General features: G+C 48.0%; 1 protein-coding gene and 1 non-coding gene across 3 annotated transcripts in view; both read left to right on the forward strand.

The window, feature by feature from the left end:
* The first annotated feature begins 60 nt into the window (after positions 1-60).
* Positions 61-25,764, forward strand: part of LOC138967161 (HAUS augmin-like complex subunit 3) — a 30,177-nt gene continuing 4,473 nt past the window's right edge. For both annotated transcript variants that reach the window (XR_011455859.1, XM_070339666.1), the window contains exons 1-10: positions 61-156; positions 1,139-1,545; positions 2,881-2,994; positions 6,064-6,147; positions 6,874-6,985; positions 7,404-7,601; positions 14,957-15,096; positions 16,464-16,598; positions 16,973-17,156; positions 17,934-18,086. Coding sequence is in view for 1 of the 2 variants with exons in the window: in XM_070339666.1 (XP_070195767.1) it covers positions 1,370-1,545; positions 2,881-2,994; positions 6,064-6,147; positions 6,874-6,985; positions 7,404-7,601; positions 14,957-15,096; positions 16,464-16,598; positions 16,973-17,156; positions 17,934-18,086 (1,296 nt within the window). In the remaining variant the exon portion in view is untranslated. The remainder of the gene's footprint in view (positions 157-1,138; positions 1,546-2,880; positions 2,995-6,063; positions 6,148-6,873; positions 6,986-7,403; positions 7,602-14,956; positions 15,097-16,463; positions 16,599-16,972; positions 17,157-17,933; positions 18,087-25,764) is intronic.
* Positions 20,017-20,135, forward strand: LOC138967873 (5S ribosomal RNA). The gene has a single exon (XR_011456050.1). It is a non-coding gene; the product is annotated as a 5S ribosomal RNA (ribosomal RNA).

The raw sequence follows: 25,764 nt of genomic DNA on the forward strand, positions 1-25,764 counted from the left end.
GAAGTAGAATTATAGAACGCTTAATGTGATTGGTTCTCTTATTTCGTCTTACAAATTCAAGCCAATGGAAAAGAAGTTGAGAAATTGCTGGCGGGCTGGGCAACTGGGAAGACTACCGAAATGTACACACAGAATGTTGCTGGTGTTTAAACAACAGTAAGATCATATTTTCAGAGAGAACCAGTATTTTGTATTTCAATACATATATGTGTGTCGGTGTTTGTGACAGTTGTGACAATGTTTGTCTGAATTGTTTTCCTCTTTGTAACTTAACTTATGCAGTTACGGGTTTCAACACATCAACTGAGAATGCGATTGAGAAGTGAAAGTAGTACACTGTGGTGGACATATAATGATATATATATATCAGTCACATTTAGTGTTACTGCACTGTTTGGGAAGCTGGGAACTTGTTAACAGTGGATCACCATCCATCTGTCTGATTGTCTCCTTCCCTGATCCAACTAATTCAGTATTTGCTTCTAAAATACTGAACCCCCTAATTTTGCTCATGATCATGAAGTAATTAAACAACATGATCGAGTCTGTTTTGGGGTTGTTCTCAGAAAAATGTAAGGTGCAGGGGTCACTCTTATCGAGAGCTTTCAGCTCTGCGATTTTCAGTGTTGTTTGTATTGATTAATCGAATAAAGTTTCAAAAAGTGTGCTTTTGGTTGGATGCTTCCAGATCTGCAAATATACCACTGTATATCCAGGTTTCCCAATTGCTTCGTTTCCGGCCGATTTATGTGGAGCACGTGATGCGCACACAAAATATTGGCGGTCTAGAAGTGTCATCTGCGCAATGATCGCGGTGGCTTTCTTGACCGCCAAGGACGACCATGCACGTTGTGAGACGTTAGACCTCGTTAGACCTCAATATATATACTAGTATATATTAGTAAAGCTTTCACAATTAATTTACCCATAACGATTTGAAAAAATATCCGTATTCTGTCAACATGAACTGTTGATTTTCTTATGTGAGAAACTTCTGTCTCCACTGTCATGTTTATTTTTGGGGCTGCACATATCACACAGAAACCAGTGTGTGGACTTAACCAGTGTGTGGACTTGTCACTTGACTTAAGTTGCTCATTTGTTTTCTTAAACTCATTCATCAATTTTCACTTTGCAGGAGACAAAATTGATGGGATCCAAATGTAAAGTTTACAACAGCCAACAGTGTGACATGGTGGTCAATGATGCAAAGAAAGGAAAAACCGTGGCGTCCAAGTTCAAGCAAAACAGTCAGCGGCAACTCTCACCCAAGATAATGGTTAGAGTTAGCATCTGGCTGATACGCAGCAAATAGTAACAAAGTCCGGTCAGAATCTGTAACAGACAGTTGTATCTACCCTGACTCAGAATGAGTGGTCAACAGTTCATAGAGACGCTCCAACAGATTGGTTACCCCAAAGCCAGCAGCCTCAGTGCAAAAACTTTTGATTGGATGTTTGAGGATGAAAACGTACTGCCTTTCCTATCGTGGTTTTGCACTACCGTTGGACATCAGAATATTCTGACACCAGAAGAGAAACAAGCGTAAGTGTTGAATTCTGTTCTTTGATTTAAAGTACAACTTTTGATTTGATGTTGTAATTAAGTTTGTAATAGTTTAATCAAAAGTGAAAGTTAATTTCAGCCAATCAAAATAAAACATACTTCATGGTCACATCACATAATACTTGGAAGCAACTTCAGGGATGTTGCCACAAGTTCTTACCTATAGGACAAATGTCCTAAGCTCTTCGGCATCAATAGGACATTTGACTGCTTTCAGGCATTTTAATATGACACACAAATCAGTATATGCACCAACATTGTGTGCGTATATTGTTTTATTACTTTTGTTTCAAACAGGACACACACACAAAGAAACAAACAAACTAAAAAGCAACCAAAAACTTCAGCAATCTTACTTTGATTGGCACACAAACTGCATGATTACCTGACAGAGCTTTTTTTTGACAGATTCGACAAAACAGTTTGCCTATATATAGATGGTCTCTTTGCTGTCAAATTCTTACCAACTAGTACTAAACAGGGTCAGCCCTGAATAGTTAACCTTATTATTATTAAAAGACCGTCTGTGTGAATTTCCTGCTGTACCGACACCATCTACAAGTGACGAAACTTTACTTTCCGTTGATTGTGGAGGTGTCAGCGGCGACACTGTCCAGTGTCCGATTGGCACTGTCATTTTCCAGAATGATGCTAGCCGTGTTTTCCCATGTTCTTGGCCCTAATGTAGCACACGATGCCCTTGAAACGCCAAACGTGTTCAGCTTTTAACTGTGCTTTGGCAGGCTTTAGAATTTTTTCGGTGGCATAATTCAGTGCCGTGCGCTTCATCTCTAACCGAAAGCAAATTAAAGCAGACGCGAGCCTTGGTCAGTTGGAGTTGTCTCCCGTACTCCTAACTTTAGTGTGCTGTAGACGGGTGTACGCAAACGGCTCATGCCGCAAACAGTTAGAGCGCTTGGTTACTTTTTGAAGATTTCTATCATGAAAGGAAAATTATCAAATAACGCGCTGTCCGAAGGAATGCAGTTCTTATCGGACAATGATAGCGCTCAGTTGTAAACGATAGGACATCTGACCGCCATGCGGCTATGTGAATCGGACATTTGAGCCTTTTAATCGGTCTATGTCGGATGTCCGACGCCTAACGACATCCCTGAACTTTGTGGTTTTATCTGTACTAGGAGAACAAAGAAATAATAATACATGTAATAATAATACTAATAGCAATCAGCATTCAACATTTTGTTTATAAACTTGTAATATTCAAGATGTTAAACAACACAGCTTGATATTCAAGTTGTAAAACCACACAGTGTGAACGGTGTGTTGATGGCCTTGATTTATCACTGACAGGTTCATTGAATTGGAGCAGAGCGGGGAAGCTGTGTTGGAGGGCCCCTTACTGCAGAAAGCTCTGGAGTGTTTGTCATCCCAACATGGTGAAGATGTTTCCTTTGAATTACTCAAGTAAGTATTGCTTATAGTCAGTTTGTCACAATAGTTATTTAGCTGGCGTTATTAACCCTTAGGCTGGTTGTCGCGACAAATGTCGCGCTACTTTACGTATACAGTCACCTGGTTGTCACGACATATGTCGCGCTACTGGCTCAGTCTGTTTGGTTGGTTCCGATTACCTCCCATGGATGCAAAAACCTATATGACTGTTTTTTGTTATTTTTCTCTCTGTTAATTCACCAGTGGCTATGTAACATGTGTTACAGAATTGCACCAGTGTAAGGGTTAACAGCTATTGTGTTTTCAGCGTAGCAATAGGGTCCGATATTTAGACGAGACAAGTATAATGCCAACGAGGTCTTCTGGTCAACAATTTTCCTACTAAGCGAACACAGCCAGAACATTTGGATCTATGCATATAAAGTTATTTTCAGTCCCGGTCCAATTGACTAATTTGTCCTCTGAGGCTGGGAAGAACACTCAGACCTGGGAACCCATACGATTTCGCCGTATTGTGTACGCTTGGTTGTCTAGAATACGATCAGCAGGGTCCGTGGAAAAAAATACAATGAGAAAAATTCCGGGACTACTTTTCTTCACAAGCGCATCCCGAAGCCGATCCAGTACATGTATTTTGACACATGATTACAATTTTTGTCAGTTAACATTGAAAGAAGCATTTTTTGAGTCACTTGAGAAAAAGTGACTCTACGTAATCGGTCAGTGTTAGTCTGTCCGGCCGGCCGTCCGTAGACACCACCTTAACGTTGGACTTTTCTCGGAAACTATCAAAGCGATCGGGCTCATATTTTGTTTAGTCGTGACCTCCAATGACCTCTACACTTTAACGATGGTTTCGTTGACCTTTGACCTTTTTCAAGGTCACAGGTCAGCGTCAAAGGAAAAATTAGACATTTTATATCTTTTCTCGGAAACTATCAAAGCGATCGGGCTCATATTTTGTTTAGTCGTGACCTCCAATGACCTCTACACTTTAACGATGGTTTCGTTGACCTTTGACCTTTTTCAAGGTCACAGGTCAGCGTCAAAGGAAAAATTAGACATTTTATATCTTTGACAAAGTTCATCGGATGTGATTGAAACTTTGTAGGATTATTCTTTACATCAAAGTATTTACATCTGTAGCCTTTTACGAACGTTATCAGAAAAACAAGGGAGATAACTAGCCTTTTCTGTTCGGCAACACACAACTTAACGTTGGGCTTTTCTCGGAAACTATAAAAGTGACCGGGCTCAAATTTTATGTGAACGTGACTCATTGTGTTGTGAATAGCAATTTCTTCCTGTCCATCTAATGCCTCATATAATATTCAGAACTGCGAAAGTGACTCGATCGAGCGTTTGCTCTTCTTGTTTTAAATGCATTGGTAAATGGATGTTCGAATGCTGTGTGAAGTACGTTCATTTTTGACTCACATGCGAAGCAAAAGTGAGTCTATGTACTCACCCGAGTCGTCCGTCCGTCCGTCCGGAAAACTTTAACGTTGGATATTTCTTGGACACTATTCAGTCTATCAGTACCAAATTTGGCAAGATGGTGTATGATGACAAGGCCCCAAAAAACATACATAGCATCTTGACCTTGCTTCAAGGTCAAGGTCGCAGGGACCATAAATGTTGTCTAAAAAACAGCTATTTTTCACATTTTTCCCATTTTCTCTGAAGTTTTTGAGATTGAATACCTCACCTATATATGATAGTCAATATAACACTTACCTCGACAGTACTATTCTTGCACATTATCTATTATAGGCCGAAAAAAGAAAGTACTGTCTCGGTAAGTATCATATAGACAGTAGGCTTAAAAAGAAGCCTTACATATAGGGCAAAGTAAGCCCCATCTTTTGATACCAGTTTGGTTTACCTTGCTTCAAGGTCAAGGTCACAGGAGCTCTTCAAAGTTGGATTGTATACATATTTTGAAGTGACCTTGACCCTGAACTATGGAAGATAACTGTTTCAAACTTAAAAATTATGTGGGGCACATGTTATGCTTTCATCATGAGACACATTTGGTCACATATGATCAAGGTCAAGGTCACTTTGACCCTTATGAAATGTGACCAAAATAAGGTAGTGAACCACTAAAAGTGACCATATCTCATGGTAGAAAGAGCCAATAAGCACCATTGTACTTCCTATGTCTTGAATTAACAGCTTTGTGTTGCATGACCTTGGATGACCTTGACCTTGGGTCAAGGTCACATGTATTTTGGTAGGAAAAATGTGTAAAGCAGTTCTTAGTGTATGATGTCATTGCTAGGTTTAGTTATTTGACCTTGACCCCGAAGGTCAAGGTCATGTAAAGGTCAAGGTCATGTAAAGGTCAAGGTCAAGCATGTGAGTCGTATGGTCTTTGCCCTTCTTGTTCTAAGAATACACCAAGTTTGTTTGAAAATACTCCAAGTGCAAAACAGGGGTTCCCAGGTCTGAACACTACCAGTATATATATATATATATATATATAAAACATCAGAAATTGTGAAAGAAACAATTGAAAGTCAGCAGAGACTTTCTTCCGAGATTTGTTAAAATCTCTTAGCAGAGATAGAGAGAGAAGTAAGTATCCCTTCACAGACAGCCTATTGGGAGCATCAGACCCTCCTCAAGGGGGACCGAGATTTACAGAGCAAAGTCCCTTTGTGGGGGACGTATCGCAAGGTAATCTAGTCCTGAGGAGGACCATTGTATTTGTACCTAGACCAGACACGTGTTTCGACACTATTGTGTCTCATCAGTGGTCAGGTGGTACTGATGGCGAGAGTTGTCAACCCATGGTATCCAACTAAGAAGCAAACCATTCTCTGAATGGTAGCTTCTGTTGGCATGGGAGACTACCCTCATCTGACAACCCCAAGAGGATATCTGTGAAGGGAAACACTTTGATTTAAGGCCAAAGTATATATACAATTTACTCAGATTGACAAGTGTCTAGAGGACCACATCATACATGCAAATGATTGCTGTCCCCGTGTAGTGAATGAAGAAGAATATACTGTTTTTGTTTATCCACCTGTTTGTTTGCAAGTTTTTGAATGTATGTTTTACTTTTTATTGCAGAGAAGAAGTGGAAGAGAAGAAGGAGGATCTGGAGAGACACGTGAAGAAGAAAGAACAGATGGTCAAGACCAGAAACACTCTCAGGTGAGACTTTCATTGATAACTATTGTCCATTGACCCATATGGGATATATATATATGACAGTGAATCACTGTAACTACACTGGTTTAGTCTGTATAAATCTGCTTTAGTCAGTATTGTGCATCTTCAAGTTTTTCTTTGTTTCCTTTATTTTTTTATTCCTTACTTGCATCTTTTTTTCTTTCCTCCTTCCTTGAACTTGAACTTGAACTTGCGATGTTTAAAGCCTTAGGCCTGTTCATCGATCCTGTCGAATAGTACTCCAATAACACTTTTTTGGTGGCATGCACGGGCGGTTATTGGTAGCACGTTGGCGAGAATTTCTCTGGTCTGTCTGCCCAGAAATTGTCCAGCCTTCCTTTGAAACTGTTCACTGATGGTGCTGTCACAACTGTTTCTGGCAGACTGTTCCAGTGAGGAATCACCCTTTCTGCGATGCCTTCCCTTTTTTTTTTTTCATTGCTTTCAGTTTCATCCTTGCTTTATGAGTTTCTCTTTATTGTCCATCGCCTCCTTTCCTATTCCCTTGCATTTTTTCTTTCTTTCTTGCTTGGAAGTTGGATGCCACAAAGACTTAATTGTAGTGCAATCTCACGTTGTTTTGCTTTCAGTATGCACCACACAGGGCTGGCACTAAGACTCTCCAAGCTGTCTGATGTTGAGACTGCCAAGAAACAGGATGCCATAAAGACTTAATTGTAGTGTAATGTCATGTTGTTTTGCTTTCAGTATGCACCACTCAGGGCTGGCACACAGACTGTCCAAGTTGTCTGATGTTGAGACGACCAAAAAACAGGATTACCGTCACAGCCTGGAGAAATGTCACAGAGCTAATGCAGAGGTCAGCTTCAATTTTATATCATTATTGGGACATAACTTTTGAGAAATATTGAGAATATATATAAGTAATAAATTGTCGATGAAATCGTGGGACCTTGCAAGTGACTCTTGGCGCCAAGTCACTTACGACGTCCCACGATATCACAGATGATATGCATCTTGTCTGTTGATATGCTCCATGCTTGAAAAAGGGATGAAATGGAAACAGAATGGGTGGGTGGGTGGGATTGGGGTTAATTGCATGTAAGTTCATTATGTAAATCAAAATGTGTACAGTGAAGAATCAAGAATGCTTTCAATTTCTGAAAAACAGATTGTAATATGATAAATTTTGCCCCAAAAGATTACAATTATTATAATAAACATGGACTGCACTTTCTACATATCAAGTGGAAGTAATTATTGTGATATGTTTTCAGAGCAATGCCAGTCTACAGCGTCTTGCGGAAAGCGTGCAGCGGCTTTGCAGCCTGTATCATGATGACAGTCCGTCCGATTCGGAGCGAGGGGGTGATGACAAGGCTTTTCTGTCCCAGCTCAGACTGGATCAGTTCCACAGGGTGGAGGAGAACTACTCCAGAGAACTCACCAGCTTCACCAAGAAACTCTTCTTTGAGGTGAGTTCTTTGTACATGTATCCAAGTGCCCGACGCACAACAATCACCTTTGGAGGCAAAGCCATTCAAACCGGATTGAGATTTTTAGAGCTAATTTCTTAGCCCTACAAAAACTGCTATTGGTACGCTAAGGTTCCCAAGAGCATACAAGGAGACAGCATCAGCCGGACCCTATCACAAACAGAACTCTACAATTCACAGGTGTCGGCGACGTAGAAGAAATGTCGAGCAATAAATAGCTCGAGAGCCTGCTGTGAAGGGTGATGGTCTTCCTGTCACATACATGACACAGCAGGGGCGCCTTGCAAACAGAAAATGTGTGTGTTCGTACTATAGACCTACATTTTAAATTACTTTTGTTTGTAATATCTTTGTTCTTGCATGACTTTTATCCATCAGAATTAAACTTTTGTGGAGTGTGAATACTCATTAAATTACATATCTTACCCAACTCACATATAGCAATTAACCCATAGTTCAGTGCTGATACCGCTGTACGCGTCCCCTTAGCAACAAGGAAGACGCCTCTAAAAAAGAGTGACCGAGACCCGTAAGGGTATCCAGGCCAGCCCGTAAGGGAGGCTGCCTTCCATATGCGCGCGCATATGCCGCCATCTTGTCATTCTACTCTCAGCGCTCAGTGGAGCTGGTCGTGTTTGGTACGCTCCGGCTGTGCTTTCAGCCTACTTGCTTGGTCTTCCAGACCTGGTTTGTGTTCCCCTTGGTGTCTTCTTGTCTCCGGACTTCGCATTTGCTGTTGAGGTGAGATCTTTCCATTTTTTACCTGAATTTTGGCGGCATTGTTGGCTTGTTTTCGGACTTACAAAATTTTTTCCAAATTTGTTTGTGAGTTGTTTTCATCATGGCCGACAATGCGGACGGGAAGAGGTCAACATCTAAACATGTAGCTGCTTCGCCCTCTCCTGTTAAGAAAAGTTCTAGAAGTTCTAGAAGTTCTAAAACGCACGGCGATACGCCCGTGTCTCTTTCGGGTTCAGAATCCAAAAAATGTAGTGATGTTGTTGTTGGCGTGCCCGGAGTTTCCGGTTCGTCTGCTAAACCTACGGAGAAGCCCTTGCTCGGGGTTAAGCATGTTGTAGGGGATGTCTCGCCTGTAGGTTCTGGGCTTGCATCTGCGGATTTTGCTTCTTTGCTTTTGACATTAAGCTCTCAGGTTTCGGCCTTAGCGGCTGAAGTTTCGTCAACTAAGGCGGAGATACGTGCGCTGCCGGCAGGTGTCGGGGGTACGTCGTCGCTGGCCAGTGTGCGTTTGCCTCCCTCTGCTACTGTTACGAGGGCGGACGTGCATGCGTCTCAGGATGGGATCTCTCAGGCTCCCGTGGGGTCTCCGGCCGGTGTCCGTTCTTCTTCACAAGGTATGTGCACTCCACGTGAGCGTTGTCTTGAGGGAGTAGCCTTGGGTCTCATCCCAGGTGAAAGTTCTGAAACATCGGCTGATATCCACCGCTTAGTCGGGGTGTCAGTGGGTGCTAAGGGCCCTGACAAGCGAACAGATGTTCCTATTCTTCCCGACCGTAGTCAGGTTGAAGGGCATCTGCTTCCGCCCAGGGGGCAGGAAGTTGGTGGTAGTATGGCTGGCTCTGGACTTGACTCTGTTAGTCAGTACGGGGACCAGTCTCCGGAGTGCACGGAAGGGCACGAAGGCTACCTGGATGACGGTGCCGCCTCTCAGGCTGAAGGTGCTGGATTCTTTTTGCCACGGCAGCTGCCAGATGCGGTGGCTCTGGCGGCTGGAGTGGCTTCGAAATATCTCGAGGAGGAGGTGGCGGTGAACAAATCTCAGTTTGTCCATCCTCCTTCTGCCTTAGGGGATTTCAGGAGTGCTAAGGAACCGAAAAGTTCGTTCCGATTCCGGGAGTCCCCCTCTGTGGCGGTCGAGATGTCGAAGGTTTTTGCGAAAGGTCGAGCTATGTCCGATGCCTTTCCGCTGTTGTCACAGCATGGGGAGGCGCCGGAGGTGGTGGGCCCCTGGTTGGCTAAAGCGGGTCAACACGTTCCTTGTTCTGCGCTCTCAAAGAGCTCTAAACTGTCGGTTCGTCCCGTCGCTCTACTTGACTCTTTCGCTTTGCCGAGATCAGTTCTACCGGTGACTCCGGAACTGCTTTCTCTGCGGGAGGACGGGTATGCCAGGGATAGAACAGTCCCTTACACGGAGTCTGCTCTTCAGGCTTTGGAGGAGACGGGTAGATCTCTGCTCGAGTTGGGTTCCGTCTCTAGTTCTCTCCAACGCTCTTTGTCTAGGTCTATCGCTTCATCGTTAGACCCGTTTGAGTTCCGTTACGACGCCTCCCAGGAGGATGTGACAACTCTGTTGGCGACGCTTGCCAAGGTCTCTCAGGAACAATTGAGCTTGGCAGCCAGGCTTTACGGGCATGCTGTACATTCCCGCAGAACTGCCTTTTTGGCGGGTTCAAAGATCCGAGACAGGGGTACCATTGACAGACTTAAGGTATCCCCGTTTACGGAAGGGTCGCTGCTGGGTACTTCCTCTTTGGACGCTTTGCAGAAGGAAACCCAGGACGCTAGGGATCTGGCTATTGCAAGGATTGCTCACCACGGCTTTCAGAAGGTTCAGAGCAAGCCTACCTCCCAGAGTAAGGCTCAGCCTTCTTCGTCTGGGGGGGGCAAGATGCAAAATCAGTCCACCTCTTTTCGGGGTAGGGGGCGAGGCGCGCCTTACCAGAAGAGAGGCTCCTTTGGGGGTTCTCGGGGGTCGGGGCACAAGCCTCACCCCCAATGAGGGTCTCCCGAGCCACTATTCCCAGTAACCCCCGCCGTGGTGGCGGCGGGTGGCCCCTCCAGGGCCTTGGCCGCCTGGACACGCCTGGTGTCCAGCCGGTGGATTTTGGGAATAGTGCGTTCGGGATTCCGTCTCCTCTGGGCAGAGGGGAAGGCACCTCTGTCCAGGATACCTCCGCCTTTCAGATATCCCGTGGACCCGGAAGCCAAGTCAGCCGTTCATGCGGAGGTGGCTTCCCTACTCCTGAAGGGTGCGATAGAGGAAGTTCGAGATCGAGAGTCCCTCGGCTTTTACGGCAGGCTGTTCGTGGTGCCCAAAGCCTCAGGGGCATGGAGGCCTGTTTTGGACCTGTCCACCCTGAACAATTACCTACGGGTAGTCAAGTTTGTCATGGAGACTCCTCTCTCTGTAAGGGAAGCTCTGCGTCCGGGAGATTGGGCCACGTCGGTGGATCTCACCGACGCATATTTCCATGTGCTCATGCATGTTCAAGACAGGAAATGGCTGCGCTTTCTGTGGGGCGAGAAAGTGTTTCAATTTCGGGCACTCCCCTTCGGGCTTTCCCTGGCCCCCTGGATCTTCACGCTGGTCGTTCGCCAGCTTTGCTCCCTTGTCAGACAAGAGGGGGTACGCCTACGGGCGTATTTAGACGATTGGTTGAATCTGCAGCAGGACCAGTACATGTGCAGAACTCAGACTGCGAGGGTTCTCGACCTGGCGGCTCAGCTGGGCTTTACAGTCAATCTAGGGAAGTCAGAGTTAGAACCATCCCAACGCTTCACTTACCTGGGCATGGATTTCGATACGGTGGAGTGGTTAGTCCGTCCCTCTCAAAAGAGGGTGGACAAGCTTCAGAACTTGGTTCGCTCGTTGAAAGGAAAGAGTGTGTCCACGGCCCGGGAGTTGTCCTCCCTACTGGGGCAGATGGAATCGATGGCTCCCCTTGTGCCTCTAGGCAGGGTCCACAAGAGGCCGTTTCAGGCGGCTTTGAGGAGGCAGTGGGACCAAGCCTCTCAGGGCTGGAATGTTCGCATAGGACTGGGGAGTTGGTTCAGCAACACTACAAGTGTTTGGCTGCTCCCCTGGGTCTCTCAGGGTGTTCCGATCGTTCCTCCGGCGCCGGAGAACATTCTTGTTACAGATGCATCCATGACAGGCTGGGGTGCTCATCTGGCCGATCAGACAGCCTCAGGTCTGTGGGATCTCTCCCTAGCTCCACAGCACATAAACGTGCTGGAGCTGGAGGCTGTGTCTCTGGGTTTACAGGCTTTCCTGCCGCTTCTGGGGGGCAGTCATGTTCAAGTCCACACGGACAATACGACTGTGGCCGCTTACATAAATCGGCAGGGGGGCACACGCTCGCAGAAGCTGTCGGAGAGCGCTTGCCGTCTGTTGGTTTGGTGCAGCTCGCACAACATACTTCTCTCAGCGAAGTACCTGAAGGGCACGCTCAATGTTTTGGCGGATGCCCTCAGTCGGGGGGACAAGGTTCTGCACTCAGAATGGACCCTCTCCCACCAGGCGTTGGACCGCCTTTGGGTTCAAGTAGACAAGCCTTGCATAGATCTGTTTGCAACGAGATTCTCCACCAGGCTTCCCCTTTTCGTCTCACCGTTCCCGGACCCTCTGGCGTGGGCGGTGAACGCGTTGGATCTGGATTGGTCAAATCTGCAGGCTTACGCTTTTCCTCCGTTTTGCCTGCTAGGGAAGGTAGTAAGAAAAGTGGATCTGGAAAAGCCAGCGCTGGTGCTGGTTGCTCCTCTTTGGCCCAGCCAGCACTGGTATCCGGACCTTCTGCGGCTGGCAGTGCGCCCACCCATTCCTCTAGGCGTTCGAAGGGGCGACCTGTTACAGCCCAGGTCAGGGGTCCCGCACGAGAATCCGCAAGCGTTGCAGCTTCACGGCTGGATTCTGTCAGAATCGCTCTGCGTCGTGCCGGGGCCTCGGCCACAACTTTGAAACTGGTACAGAAAGCACACAGAGACTCAACTAGCTCCGTTTACTCTTCTCATTGGGCTGCATGGGCCAAGTGGTGCTCTGAGAATAAGGTTCAACATCTTTCCCCAAGGTCCATGGAGGTAGCCAACCACCTCTCTTGGTTGGCTAGTAGGGGGGTCTCTCCTTCTTCACTGCGAGTTAGAAGGTCTGCGATTTCTTCCACTCTTAGACAGCTCGGTCGCAAGATCAATCTTGACGGTGTCATTTCAAGCGTGCTTAAGGGAGCTGCCCTTGACGCAGCTCTCTCAAGATCACAGCTCCCTGCCTGGGATCTGTTTGTGGTTCTCCGTTTCCTTGCATCGGAGGACTTTGAGCCTCTCCGGTTGGCTAGTTTACCTAATTTGACGAGAAAAACTCTGTTTTTGGTCTTGCTTGCCACGGCTAGGAGGGGTAGCGAGGTGCACGCACTTTCTGGTCTCGCTAAAGATATTTCCCTGGAGAGGGATGGCTCCTACTCTTTGAGATTTACGTCTAATTTTCTCGCTAAAAATCAAAAGCCCAGTCAGGCTTCGCCTTGCATTCGTATTCCACCCTTGAGCGATATACTCGCTCCTGGAGACCCCGATCTGTCAAATTGTCCTGTCAGGGCGTTAAGCAGCTACCTGTCTAGGTCTTCGCCGATTCGCTCGGAAACTCAGAAATTATTGTTTATATCCCTCAACACTGTGCGAGCGAAGGATATCTCGAAGGTCACCTTGACTAAATGGGTTTCACTGACCATTAAGCAAGCGTATGGATGGTGGCAACGCCAGTCTGGCGAGGTCAGGGCGGTGCTTCCTCTTACGTCAGCCAGGACGCACGAAGCGAGGGCTTGGGCGTCTTCTGTGGCCGTGCTTAGCTCAGGGCGCCTATCAGAGGTCCTGGCGGCGGCTTATTGGAAATCTGAGGACGTGTTCATCAATTTTTATTTGAGAGACATTGCTGCAAGGCGGCAAGATGGCAGTGCGGCTTTGCCGGCTCTCGTGGCTGCAGGGCAGGTCCTGCGGTCTTAAGTTGGTAAGTACCCTCCTCCTATAGTAGCAATCTGCTATATGTGAGTTGGGTAAGATATGTAATTTAATTAAAAATTTTAGTAATAAATTTTCATTTGATTAATATACTTACCCAACTCACATCGTTTATTCCCTCCCGCCTCCCCGCTGTGGGGGGTATGGGGGTCTAAAAAAGTAGTGAGTTGGGCTTCGTGTAGAATGACAAGATGGCGGCATATGCGCGCGCATATGGAAGGCAGCCTCCCTTACGGGCTGGCCTGGATACCCTTACGGGTCTCGGTCACTCTTTTTTAGAGGCGTCTTCCTTGTTGCTAAGGGGACGCGTACAGCGGTATCAGCACTGAACTATGGGTTAATTGCTATATGTGAGTTGGGTAAGTATATTAATCAAATGAAAATTTATTACTAAAATTTTTAATTAAAAGATCTGATTTGCCGGTGCAGAGAGTGACAGGGATGCATCCTTTAATAGCTGATTGGGCCAAAAAAATAAGGCATAGGTCTCGGAATCCACTCAACAACAAAAAAACCAATTTGAGACCTGGCGAAAGGCTGGTGAAACAGTCTTAAACACACAAACCAAACAACCCAAGGAGACTTGCTGGTTGGTTGATGGGGGTTCCAAAATGGGGTGAAAGGTCTGGTAAAGGAATCGTAACACACAAAAGAATACAGTTTCAGATTTGGTGAAAGGCTACCAACAACAAGACAAAGCTTCTTCTTCTTCTTCGTTCATGGGCTTAGACTCCCACGTACACTCGTGTTTTTGCACGAGTGGAATTTTACGTGTATGACCGTTTTTACCCCGCCATTTAGGCAGCCATACGCCGCTTTCGGAGGAAGCATGCTGGGTATTTTCGTGTTTCTATAACCCACCGAACTCTGACATGGATTACAGGCTCTTTTTCGTGCGCACTTGGTCTTGTGCTTGCGTGTACTCACGAAGGGGGATAAGCCACTAGCATGTCTGCACATAAGTTGACCTGGGAGATCGGAAAAATCTCCACACTTAACCCACCAGGTGGCCGCGGCCGGGATTCGAACCCTCGACCTTCCGATTAAGAGGCCAACCTCTTACCACCCCGCCACAGCGCCCGTCAGACAAAGCTTTATCAGCTTGTTTAGACGGGCGCAATGGCTTAGTGGATAAGACGCCAGCCGTCTGTGCGGAAGGTTGAGTGTTCGTATCACGTTCGCATCTGGTGGGTTAAAGGGTGGAGATTTTTATGATCTCCCGGGTCAACTTACGTGCAGACCTGCCAGTGCCTTATCTCCCTTTGTGTGTACATGCAAGCCCAACATGCAAGCCCAAAACCAAGTGTGTACCAAAAATATTCTGTAACTCATGTCAGAGTGCGGTGGGTTATAGAAACGCGAAAACATGATTGGCCAGTGGGGGCTCAAAACAGGGTAAAGGGACGCACCCTTTCACAACGGATAATCCCACAAGGGTTACTCAAAACAAAAAGTGTTAGACTGAGACAAAGGCGGGTAAAACTGTCTTATAATACACAACAACAAGAAGCTAAAACGGCTCCATTTTGCATGCTTCGTGATTCTAGGAATAACATTTCAGCAGACTCACAAGATATTTTTTTACACAGGGTATAGCTGACATTGCGGGAGGAGAGCTGTCTCGTTACCAACTGTTGGAGGTCAGCGACCCCACTTCGTTACTGGTCAAGGGCCCATCAGAGCAAGCCTTTCTTCAGGACTGCGAGGAACTCAGCAGGCTGCAGACAGTGTAAGTAGCCTGTCACGTTTTGACTCACTGATTGAAATGTACATTTGTTGGCTTTATTACATTTGAAATCTTTGATTCAGAAATCCAATTTTGATATACAGTCGAACTCGCTTAAGACGAATCACTGGGGATCGGAAAAAAAGTTCGTCTTAACCAAAATTCGTATTAAGAAAATTGATTGATTTTTTATTTTGTTTATTTATTTTTTTTTTTTTAAGTCTTGTACATTTTATGGTGTTTCAATTTGTTTCTTTCGCAACTTTCATGCTGCTTCACGTTTAGACAATAAAGTGACATATTCAGTTACATGTTCATGTGTGTCTCATGTTGAGTGATGATTGTTGAGTTTGAGTGAGAGTGAGCACACAGATGTTTCATCCAGTTGTTACGTTTTTGGTCACACACACGCACACACTGACACTGTCCACATTCGCGGTGTTCCTATCATTTGTCCGGAATCACTTACCTTGGCGACGGGTAGCAAACCTTGGCCAATTTAGTTTTTTTTGTTTTGTTGCAACATGATGTTCAAATCCAAATCGATAGCACTGACTGACTGATAAACTATCGCGAACCGGCGAACGCAAACGTTGAGAGTGTGGTTTCCCTTGTCCAAGGGAAACCACTCTGGCATCTATATTTTTTGGCAATGGCGTCCGTTCAAAACATTGATGTTTCGTTTTTGGTATTCGCGAAGGAAATAAACGTCAGTCAGTCATTCATGTTCAGTGTCTGAGCTATCAATCACTTTGATTCTAAATTTGAAATTGTTTTGTGAGTACAGTGTAATCAGTTTAACTTTATTCAGTGATCGGTTGAGCAATGGTTCAAGCAGTCGACGCAAGGGAAGACTTTGACACATGTATTCAAACTTCTCAAATTCCCATGATATGTCGATCTCGGGACGAGTTTAAAGATTTCGTCATAAGTGTGAGTTATGCATGCTTGGGAATCCAAAAAGTGCTCGTTATAAGCATAAATTCGTTACAAAGAATTCGTTTTAAGCATTTTTTTTAAGCATGAAGAAAGAGGTATTCAGTTGGGAACTTAAAACTAATACGTTATAAGTCAAAATTCGTAACTAGCGTGTTCGTTTTAAGTGGGTTCGACTGTATGTCTTCTTGTCCATTTTGTTCTTGTTCCATTTCACTTGTCTATATTTTTCATTGTATATATACCTTGTTTATTTGGTTTATCATTCAAAAATTCAAAGCTCAGAGCATTTGGGTGGTTTGAGTAACTATAGAACGAAAAGTTTAATATGATTTACTTAAAGTGGTGGAACTGCATCAGAGATTTAATTCAGGGTTGAAATGCAAATGATTTGTATATTGTCAGTCACAGGCTGGATTTTGTTTTGTTGGCAGGTTTTCTAAGAGCGAGGGTGAACGTATCAACGCACTGGCAGAATACAAGTGTGCTGTTAATGTCAGTCAAGTTGCTGATGACATTCTACGTAAATTGCAGAACGGTCAATTCCCAACAAACCTTCAAGATTTAAGGTGACATTCATAACCGTGGGAGAGAGAGGGAATGTGTGTCAATGTGTGTGTGCAAGTTTTTATGCATGCCTGGATTTGTTTGGTGTGTGTGAGTGTGTGCATCCATGTGCACCTGTGTGCATGTCTTCTATTCCTGTTATTGTTTTAAGCTTTGTGTGTGTAGGGGGGGGGGGGGGGGGTAAGGACTGCTTATGGCCTCGTGTTTGTACTCTTTTCATTTGAAGCGTTTCCCAGTAGGTTGTTGTTTTTCTGTGCTTCTGTCTTTTTCATCTTACCCCTCTAGAAAAGAACAAAGGATTCAAGTGTTGGTATTTAGCACCATTGTTGTGTCAACGAATACAGTTTCTTTGCTAATCTCTTTGTGTCCATCATAGTGGGCAGGTACAAGAGGTGAAGGTCACACTTTCAGTGACAGGCGCAGAGCTGCGGGAACTGGCCGAGGGTGAACTTGCGGCACTAGTGAGAGAACTGGGAACTCTGCAAGGAACCAGTATTCTCACTGGGGACTATCGTCTCAAGCTGGCACGCCAAGACTATTTTACTGCTAACCAAGACCAGGTATGCAGTTTGATGTGCAGTGATACAAAGTGACCCCCCCAAAAATGCAACCCCCCAAAATTGCTAAAAACTTCTACATCTATTGGCTGAATGACTTCATATTTGGTGCACATTAACTTCAACTTATGCATAACCTGTCCACAAAGTGGCAGGTTTGTAAGTAAAATGATCTGACTTTTGTGCACTTTCAGAAAATATTTCCAAATTCGGGGATCGACTCAACATAACAAGGTTTGACAATTTTGTGGGTTGCATTTTTTTTGGTCACCTGTACTTGCTATTTATAGCCCTCTTGATGAGATGACACGTCCCAATCCCTTTGTCTATCATTTTGACCAAAATATACTTGTTATGACAGGCCACCTGCAATATAGGTACACTTGTTGATGGTTTCAAGGGTGTCCTTTCATCGCAGATAGCACTGTAGCTGAAATTATTTCACAGTAAAGGCATCAGCCAGTTTAACTTAGACTCACTTTGTTTGTAGATTTCAAACTGCAATAAGAATTTTTTAAATGGGGCGTTCAGTTCGGCTCAAATGTTGTGTAAAAGTAGTAGTGAATTAGAAGCCACTGTTGTGAATCTCATTAAGATGTACAGTACCATGTCTTTGCCGCTTTCTTCAGTCCTTTAAAAAAAAAAAAATATGGAAATTGACATTTTAAACGTAACACTTGTATGTCTCCCTTGAGATTATGTCATCATGTTAGTTAGTTATTATTTTGAGTGTAATAGTGACATGGAGAAATCAAGTTAATAGAAACCGCTGTCCTGCAGGTGATCAAATATTTGGTGGATCAACGAGCCAGAAACGAATTTCTGACCATGGCGTACGAGATTGAGGCCAGGAACCATCGTGATGTAAACAGACTCTTGACCGCTGCACAACAAACGCTGCAAGACAGGCTGACCCAGCACCACACACGCATGGTGAGAGATTGGGTGTTTGTATGTGCGACTGTGAGCATTTGTGGATGTGGGTGCAAATATCTGTGTAAGTGTGTGTGTACCGTATTTGACGGATTACAAGTTGCACCGTTTTATAAGCCGCACCCCCGACTTTTAACAAAAAAATTGGGACGAGCCACGTACAGGCCGCTTCACTATATTAGCCGCCGTCGAAAAAAATATAATCAGATCGTGTCAATCAATCAAAACAACCAGGCAAACGAAAGTACGGTATTTGGCGAAATCGGCTCCGAGAATAAACAAGTGAAACAAAGAAGAAAAGTGAAAAAGTTTGAAGAAAAATATCGCACACACAATTTGTAACCAACACACACATGTAGTCCCGCCCGGAAAAAGCTTTTTTTGGATGATTTACGACTTTGGCGCACATGTCGAGCAGACGAAAACACAACATGGCGGCTCTCGCTCCTCCAACTATCGCAAGACACAAAAAAAAGAAAAATCTCGCGCGCGAAATCCTGATACATCCGGTGTTTCTCTGTACGCTATCTTGTCACGACGACTTGTTGACAAACGAAGATTCGCGAAAGAAAGAGAAAAGCGCTGAGTCTTGAGTAGGGAGCTAATAAAGTACCGGTAATCGCTAATCGAGCGAAATGAAAATCCGCGGCGACTTCCATTAGGTGAATGCTATTCAAGTTTAGGTAACGTTTTAGCCGCATCTTTTTAAAAGCCGCAATGCGATTTTTGTTGAAAAAAAGTTGCGGCTTGTAGTCCGTCAAATACGGTATGTGTTTTGTAATCAGTAGATAGGGTTATCTTGCGTAATCAGTATATGTAGGGTGGTATTTGTGTTCATTTTGTGTCTATGTTCTGTTGTGTGTCTGGAACAAATAAAATATGAAAATCTGTCGATTTAGGTACAATTATGAAGGCCGTAATAGATCTATAAATCCACCCTGTCAATATAACACTTACCTCGACAGTACTATTCTTGCACATTATCTATTATAGGCCGAAAAAATTGGACAAAACGCTGAGTGGGTACAATTATCTCCCATAACCATGCGCCACCGTGGATCCCAAGCACTGTCCGAGTGCTTCCCCCTTACAGGATGTAGGTGGCGCGTCCTCTTTCTTTTTTCGCGCGTGTCAGACCGGCTGTGTTTCTGCTACGCTCCCGGATTATTTTGGACTAAGAGGCTCCTTTTCTGTGTGGACTATCACCTGTTGGATTATTGTGTGTTATTCCACTTCTGGCTTGAGGCTACGTTGTGTTTCCTTCAACTTGTGCCTCCGTTTTTGTGTGGCGGACTCGGCGTGCCTCCCGTCCTACTTCGTGGTGACCGGTCGTCTGCTTCTCGTTTCGCCTCATTCACTTGAGTATTGACCTAAATTTTCTTTGAATTTTGTTAATTCTCGGTCTTTAAGGGTACGTACAGGGCGAGGTAGGATGTCTCGTCCTGTTTTGGGCTCTGGTTCTACGGAACCAGAGTCTGCCGGGGGCAACCCTTCTCCGGGCGCCCAGCGTCATGTTTTACGCACGGAGAAGGGGATCTTTCGGCGCTCCGACTCTCCCTCCCCAAACGCTTTGCGTTTGCGGCGAGGGAGGGCGGAGAAAGCCTGTTTGAGCAAGCTCAATGCGAGCTTGCTCAAACAGGCTGGGCTTGAGCCTGGGACTTCGGGCGGGGCTGCGCCGTCGAAGGTTCGGGGAAGGTCGAAGGGAAAGAAAAAGCTTCTTTCTCCTTCTCCTTCAGTGGAACAGGCTTCCCCCCCTTCGACGCCGTTGTCCGGCCCTCAGTCTCAGGCTTCAGCTCCTCCCGGTTTCAAGCCTGGGGGGAAGGTTTCCTTCTCCCCCCTGGCTCGAATCCGGGGGCAGGTCGATTCCCAACCCTCTTTGGGGGTTGGTGAATCCGATCTAGGGGCTACTGGAGAGACTCAGGTTTTGACAGCCAACGGCCATACCACGTTGAAAACACCGGTTCTCGTCCGACCACCGAAGTTAAGCAACGTCGGGCCCGGTTAGTACTTGGATGGGTGACCGCCTGGGAACACCGGGTGCAGTTGGCATTAAAATCTTCCTTTTCCGGTGCCTCTCCTGTGCCCTCCTCGGTTTCCACCGCTGTGGAAGCCAGGAGGGACACGGGTCCTCCTCTGAACTCCCTCGCTGGGTCGTCTGCTGCTGTTTTGACAGTAGTTTCGGCCTCCTGGGGGGGGAGATCGGAGGAGATGACGGGGTCTCTGAATTCCCTCCCCGCTGGGGTTGGGATGCGAATTGACCCCGTTCAGGGCGGTCCTGTGGGGGCAGGGGTTTCAGGCTTCGTGCCTACGACCACTGCTACTACGGTTCCCTCTGACGTCCGTGTGACTGGTGGCTGTCCCTCTTGAAACGCTCCGGCCGACTAGTTACTGGACGTGGAGGTGTTCGACAGAACGTGGTACTTCTGTCGAATGGTCAGGGCGACGGGAACATTGTTTCTGTTGCTCAGACCGACACCTCCGACCGGACCGTCTTGACCCCACGCCATTCCTTAGCGTCTGGTGTTCGGGTGACGGATGGTCCGGACCAAGGGTCCGGAACGTTCCAGGCTTACGGGTCGGGATCGAACCGGACCCACGGGTCCCGACTGGACTTGACCTCCGGGTTTGGTCCGGACGGGACCCATGGTACGGGACCGTACCGGACCTTAGGGTCCGGTGCGGGACAGTACCTCTGGCCCTTGCCGGACCCCCCGGACCTACGGGTCCGGATGGTACGGTACGGGACCAGTGTTTCGGTCGGGACCGGACCACCCGACCACCTCTGTTGGTCTGGGTGGTCTGGCACCGAACCGGAACACACCGGACCTACGGGTCCGGAGGGTACGGTACCGGACCAGTGGTCCGGTCGGGACCGGACCACTCGACCACCTCTGTTGGTCCGGGTGGTCTGGCACCGAACCGGACCATGCCGGACCTACGGGTCCGGATGGTACGGTATGTCCACGTCCGGACCGAGCCACCCGAACACTTCTGTGGGTACGGATGGTTCGGTACCGAACGGGACCTCCGGATGGTACGGGACCGGACCGAATCTACGGGTTCGGATGGTCCGGTACCGGACCACCCGACCACCTGTGTTGGTCCGGATGGTCTGTCACCGAACCGGACCATACCGGACCACCGGACCTACGGGTCCGGATGGTACGGTAGGTCCACGTCCGGACCGAACACTTCAGTGGGTACGGATGGTTCGGTGCCGTACGGGACCTCCGGATGGTATGGGACCGGACCACAGGACCGGAACACCGGACCACCCTACCGGATCGGTCCGGACCACCCGACCACCTCTGTTGGTCCGGATGGTCTGGCACCGAACCGGACCTACGGGTCCGGATGGTACGGTATGTCCACGTCCGGACCGAGCCACCCGAACACTTCTGTGGGTACGGGTGGTTCGGTGCCGAACGGGACCTCCGGATGGTGCCGGACCGGACCTACGGGTCCGGATGGTCCGGTGCTGGACCGGTGGTCCGGTCCGGACCGGACCACCCGACCACCTCTGTTGGTCCGGATGGTCTGGCACCGGATGGTACCGGACCTACGGGTCCGGACCTACGGGTCCGGATGGTCCGGTGCGGGACCACCCGACCACCTCTGTTGGTCTGGATGGTCTGGCACCGAACCGGACCATACCGGACCACCGGACCTACGGGTCCGGATGGTACGGTGTGTCCACGTCCGGACCGAGCCACCCGAACACTTCTGTGGGTACGATGGTTCGGTGCTGAACGGGACCTCCGGATGGTACGGCACCGGACCGGACCACCCTACCGGACCGGATCGGCACCCCCGACCGGACCGGACCATTTCTTTTCTGATCAGACCCGATGGGTTCCTGTTCAGTCTATAAATGGCGGGGGTTCGTTGGCTGGGCTGACCCAACAGTCGCAGGGTTGTTGTTTTTCTCCCCCTTCGGCTGCTGGAGACGTTTCGTCTTTGGGGCAGGGGTCTTCGCGGCCTCTTGCTTCTGTGGGCGTTTCTTCACAGCCTGCTTCATCGCTTTCGGCTCTTCCCCCTCAAGCTCCCTACACTCCTGCTTTTGAGGAGTTGTCGGGAAGTGAAGAGGAGAGTGAGTCGGAGGACGATAGGGAGGAGGATCAGGGTCGCCCTGAGGTTAACACTGAACCTCTACCCTTGCCGGTTTCTGATGGAACTTCCGAAGCTATGCTTCGTACTTTCCAACAGTACATGACAGACATCACGCGGCGTCTTGACGTCACGGATGCCTCTCTTAAGCGTCTGTCGTCTAGTGTTGACACACAGGACGTGGACCCGGGGTCTGAGGACGAGAGGCAGGAGGCTCGTCCTCGCACAGCTAGAAGGACGTTTGAACAGTTTCAGGACGTCCTTCCCTGAGACGCCCTCTCGTCCTTTGAGTCCGCTTCGGCCCGGGCGCGGGAGGCTCACGCCGCGTCTGCCGGCGGCTCGTTTTATGAACGATCCGGCCGCCGGCAATTCGCGTTCCACCCTAGTCTAAGTGCCACGGTGGAAGCGGCGGCACATCGCCTGAGGAGTACAGATTCACGTGCAAACGCGACCTATGTTCCTCGGGAGGACGCGGGTTCAGTGCCATGCTTTCCTTCGGGAGGCGCACCTCCACTGTTTCCTCGTGTCCAATCTGTTTCGTCCCTCCCTTTTCCCTTTGACTCTCGAACTCTCCCTTTCCAGACTTCGAGTGTTTAGGGTGGGGCTGACGGTGATGTGTTCGTTGGGGAGGTGCCTTCGGTCAAGAAGGTGGAACTGAGCTCTGCTTCGTTCCACAATCTTGAGGCCACCGTTTCTTCCACAGTCGAGGCCCATTCACAGGCCTTGACATGGATGAGCACGCTGTCCACACTGTTGGACCCTCCCGATCGGGCAGAGTCCGATTCCACTCGGGTCCTTGACACGGTTCGAGTGGATCGGGCTTTGCATGCCGTGCGATCGTGCGTGACGTCTGCGGCAGAATTGGCCATTGGAACACGGGTCCACTTTATTGGCCCTGTTCCGTGATCATTTTCTGCCTACTTCTATAGTGCCTCCGGAAATGAGGAAGAGTCTGAGGAACACGTTTCCTCAGCCTTCTTCCCTCTTTCATCCGGACACTGTTCGTTCTGTGGTGGAGTCCACACGCCAGAGGAACACTGATTCTCTGATGGTTGGCCTCGCTGCTTCGGCGACGGCGGCGGGGAGTAAGAGAAGTGCTACAGTCACCTCCAGCTCCCAGCCTCAGAAGAAGAAGAAGAAGCCAGTTTCACTGCCTCCTTCTTCCTCCTCTTAGGCGCCTGTTGCGTTCCCAAGCAAGACGAAGGGTGCTCAGACAGATAAGGGGAAGCAGCACCACCAGGGGGGGGTGGTCGCAAGCCTGCGCCTGCCCACCAGCAGAATTTTCAGTGAGTCCCGGCCCTACGTTGACGCCCCCTCAAGTTGCCCCTCTTTCGTCCGTCGGTTCCCTTTTTTCGGGCCCGCGGCATGTGGGGCAGACTGGTCTCCAACCAGTTTTTCTTGAGGGTGGTGTGGTCGGGGTTTTCTCTACCGCTGTCGTCACAACCTCCATTGTCCGCTCTACCTTGGACGTTCCCCCCTCCTCGAGAGCCTGCCAGATGGCAGGCTCTTCAGGACGAGGTGAACTCGTTGGTCGAGAAGAAGGCGGTCTACCCCCTTTCTCAGCCTTCTCTGGGGTTCTGCTCCCGCCTGTTCACCGTCCCCAAAAAGGACGGCCGGTTCAGGCCGGTGTTGGACCTCTCCACCTTGAACTTGTACCTTCACAGGTGCAAGTTCAAGATGGAAACCCCTTCGTCGGTCCGGTTGGCCATCCGGCCAAACGATTGGGCCATGTCTGGGACCTCCAGGATGCTTACTTCCACATCCTGGTGGCCCCGGGGTACCGACATCTGCTCCGGTTCGTTTGGGAGGGCACGGTGTTCGAGTTTCGGGCCCTCCCATTCGGCCTGTCCTTGGCCCCTCTGATTTTCAACGGGGACAACAACACCACATGCTTAGCTTACCTTCGCCACCAGGGGGGCACCAATTCTCGGTCCCTCTCCCTGTTGGCGGAGGAGATTCTGCTCTGGTGCCAGACCAATCAGGTCCGGATGTCAGTCCAGTTCGTTCCGGGGAAACTGAACGCCCTGGCCGACATTCTCAGTCGGGGCGATCAGGTTCTCTCCACAGAATGGACCATCGCTCACAACGTTCTACAGCGTCTGTGGGCAAGGTGGGACCGTCCTCTGATCGATCTGTTCGTAACTCGATTCAGCGCTCGGCTTCCCAGGTACGTCAGCCCCTTTCGAGACATGAATGCGTTCCACTTGGACGCATTCACTCTCTTGTGGAGGCTCCTCGATGCTTACGCCTATCCCCCGACATCTCTGATTCCGAGGGTGCTGGCAAAATATCTGCAGGAACGACCAAGACTGATTTTGGTCGCGCCTTACTGGCCAACAGCTCCGTGGTTTCCAGATCTTCGCGGTCTCACCCACGTAGACCCTCTACCTCTGGATCTGGACGGGGGAGGTCTGCTCCAGCCTCGATCATGCCTCCCTCATCCACGTCCAGAGAGTCTGTGCTTGACCGCATGGCTCTTGTGCGCTCCAAACTGCTTGCACTAGGATTGCACAAGAGTTCAGTAGAGTTTTCCTTGAACGCTAAGAGGCGATCAACTAATCAGCTCTACGACTTACGCTGGAGAGCTTGGGCCACCTTCGCCTTGTCCAAGGGGATAAAGCCGCTTTATCCCTCAACACAGGACTTGGCCAACTTCCTGGTGGAAGTGTATCAAAAGAAGAGTCTTTCTTCTAAGACTCTTCTTGGATACAGATCTGCCATCGCTTCCACGATTGCGGCCGCTACTGGTCGCAGAACTGAACACTTGATCAGGTCCTCCCTCATCGCTAATGTCCTTTCGGGTATTAGCAATGCAGCGGTGTCTAAACCTCGGGTTTCATTTCCCAAGGGGGATGTCTTTCTGGTCCTCAAACTCCTGCGTAGCAATGAGTTTGAACCCCTGGCAGGCATCAGTATCAAGTTGCTGATTTTTAAGACTAATTGTTCCTCATCGCTTTAGCCACTTGCCGTAGACTCAGTGGTATTCAAGCTTTGAGTGGCCTGGACTTTGACATTGAGTTCACCACACAGCAGTGGTTGCTAGCATGGTCACGTCAGTCTAAGGTATGTTTCTTGGGTATATTTTCTTTTACGGTAGTACTGTTCGAAAATTGCCTGGGTATCTTAATCCTTGGATTTAAGTGATTTTGATTAAGGAGTTTAATACTCTACATATCACCCTCACACCACTCTGGTATTCTGTGCAAGAATAGTACTGTCGAGGTAAGTGTTATATTGACTGTAAGGCTTCTTTTTAAGCCTACTGTCTATATGATACTTACCGAGACAGTACTATTAGAGTTTCCCTCCCGCCTCCCCTCTTGATATGTTATGGGCTTTTTGAGGGTCTGCAGCTCATAAAGAAAGAGGACGCGCCACCTACATCCTGTAAGGGGGAAGCACTCGGACAGTGCTTGGGATCCACGGTGGCGCATGGTTATGGGAGATAATTGTACCCACTCAGCGTTTTGTCCAATTTTTTCGGCCTATAATAGATAATGTGCAAGAATAGTACTGTCTCGGTAAGTATCATATAGACAGTAGGCTTAAAAAGAAGCCTTACAACTGCCAT

The sequence above is a fragment of the Littorina saxatilis genome, linkage group LG5, assembly GCF_037325665.1.
Source record: "Littorina saxatilis isolate snail1 linkage group LG5, US_GU_Lsax_2.0, whole genome shotgun sequence".
Classification (NCBI taxonomy): Eukaryota; Metazoa; Mollusca; class Gastropoda; order Littorinimorpha; family Littorinidae; genus Littorina; species Littorina saxatilis.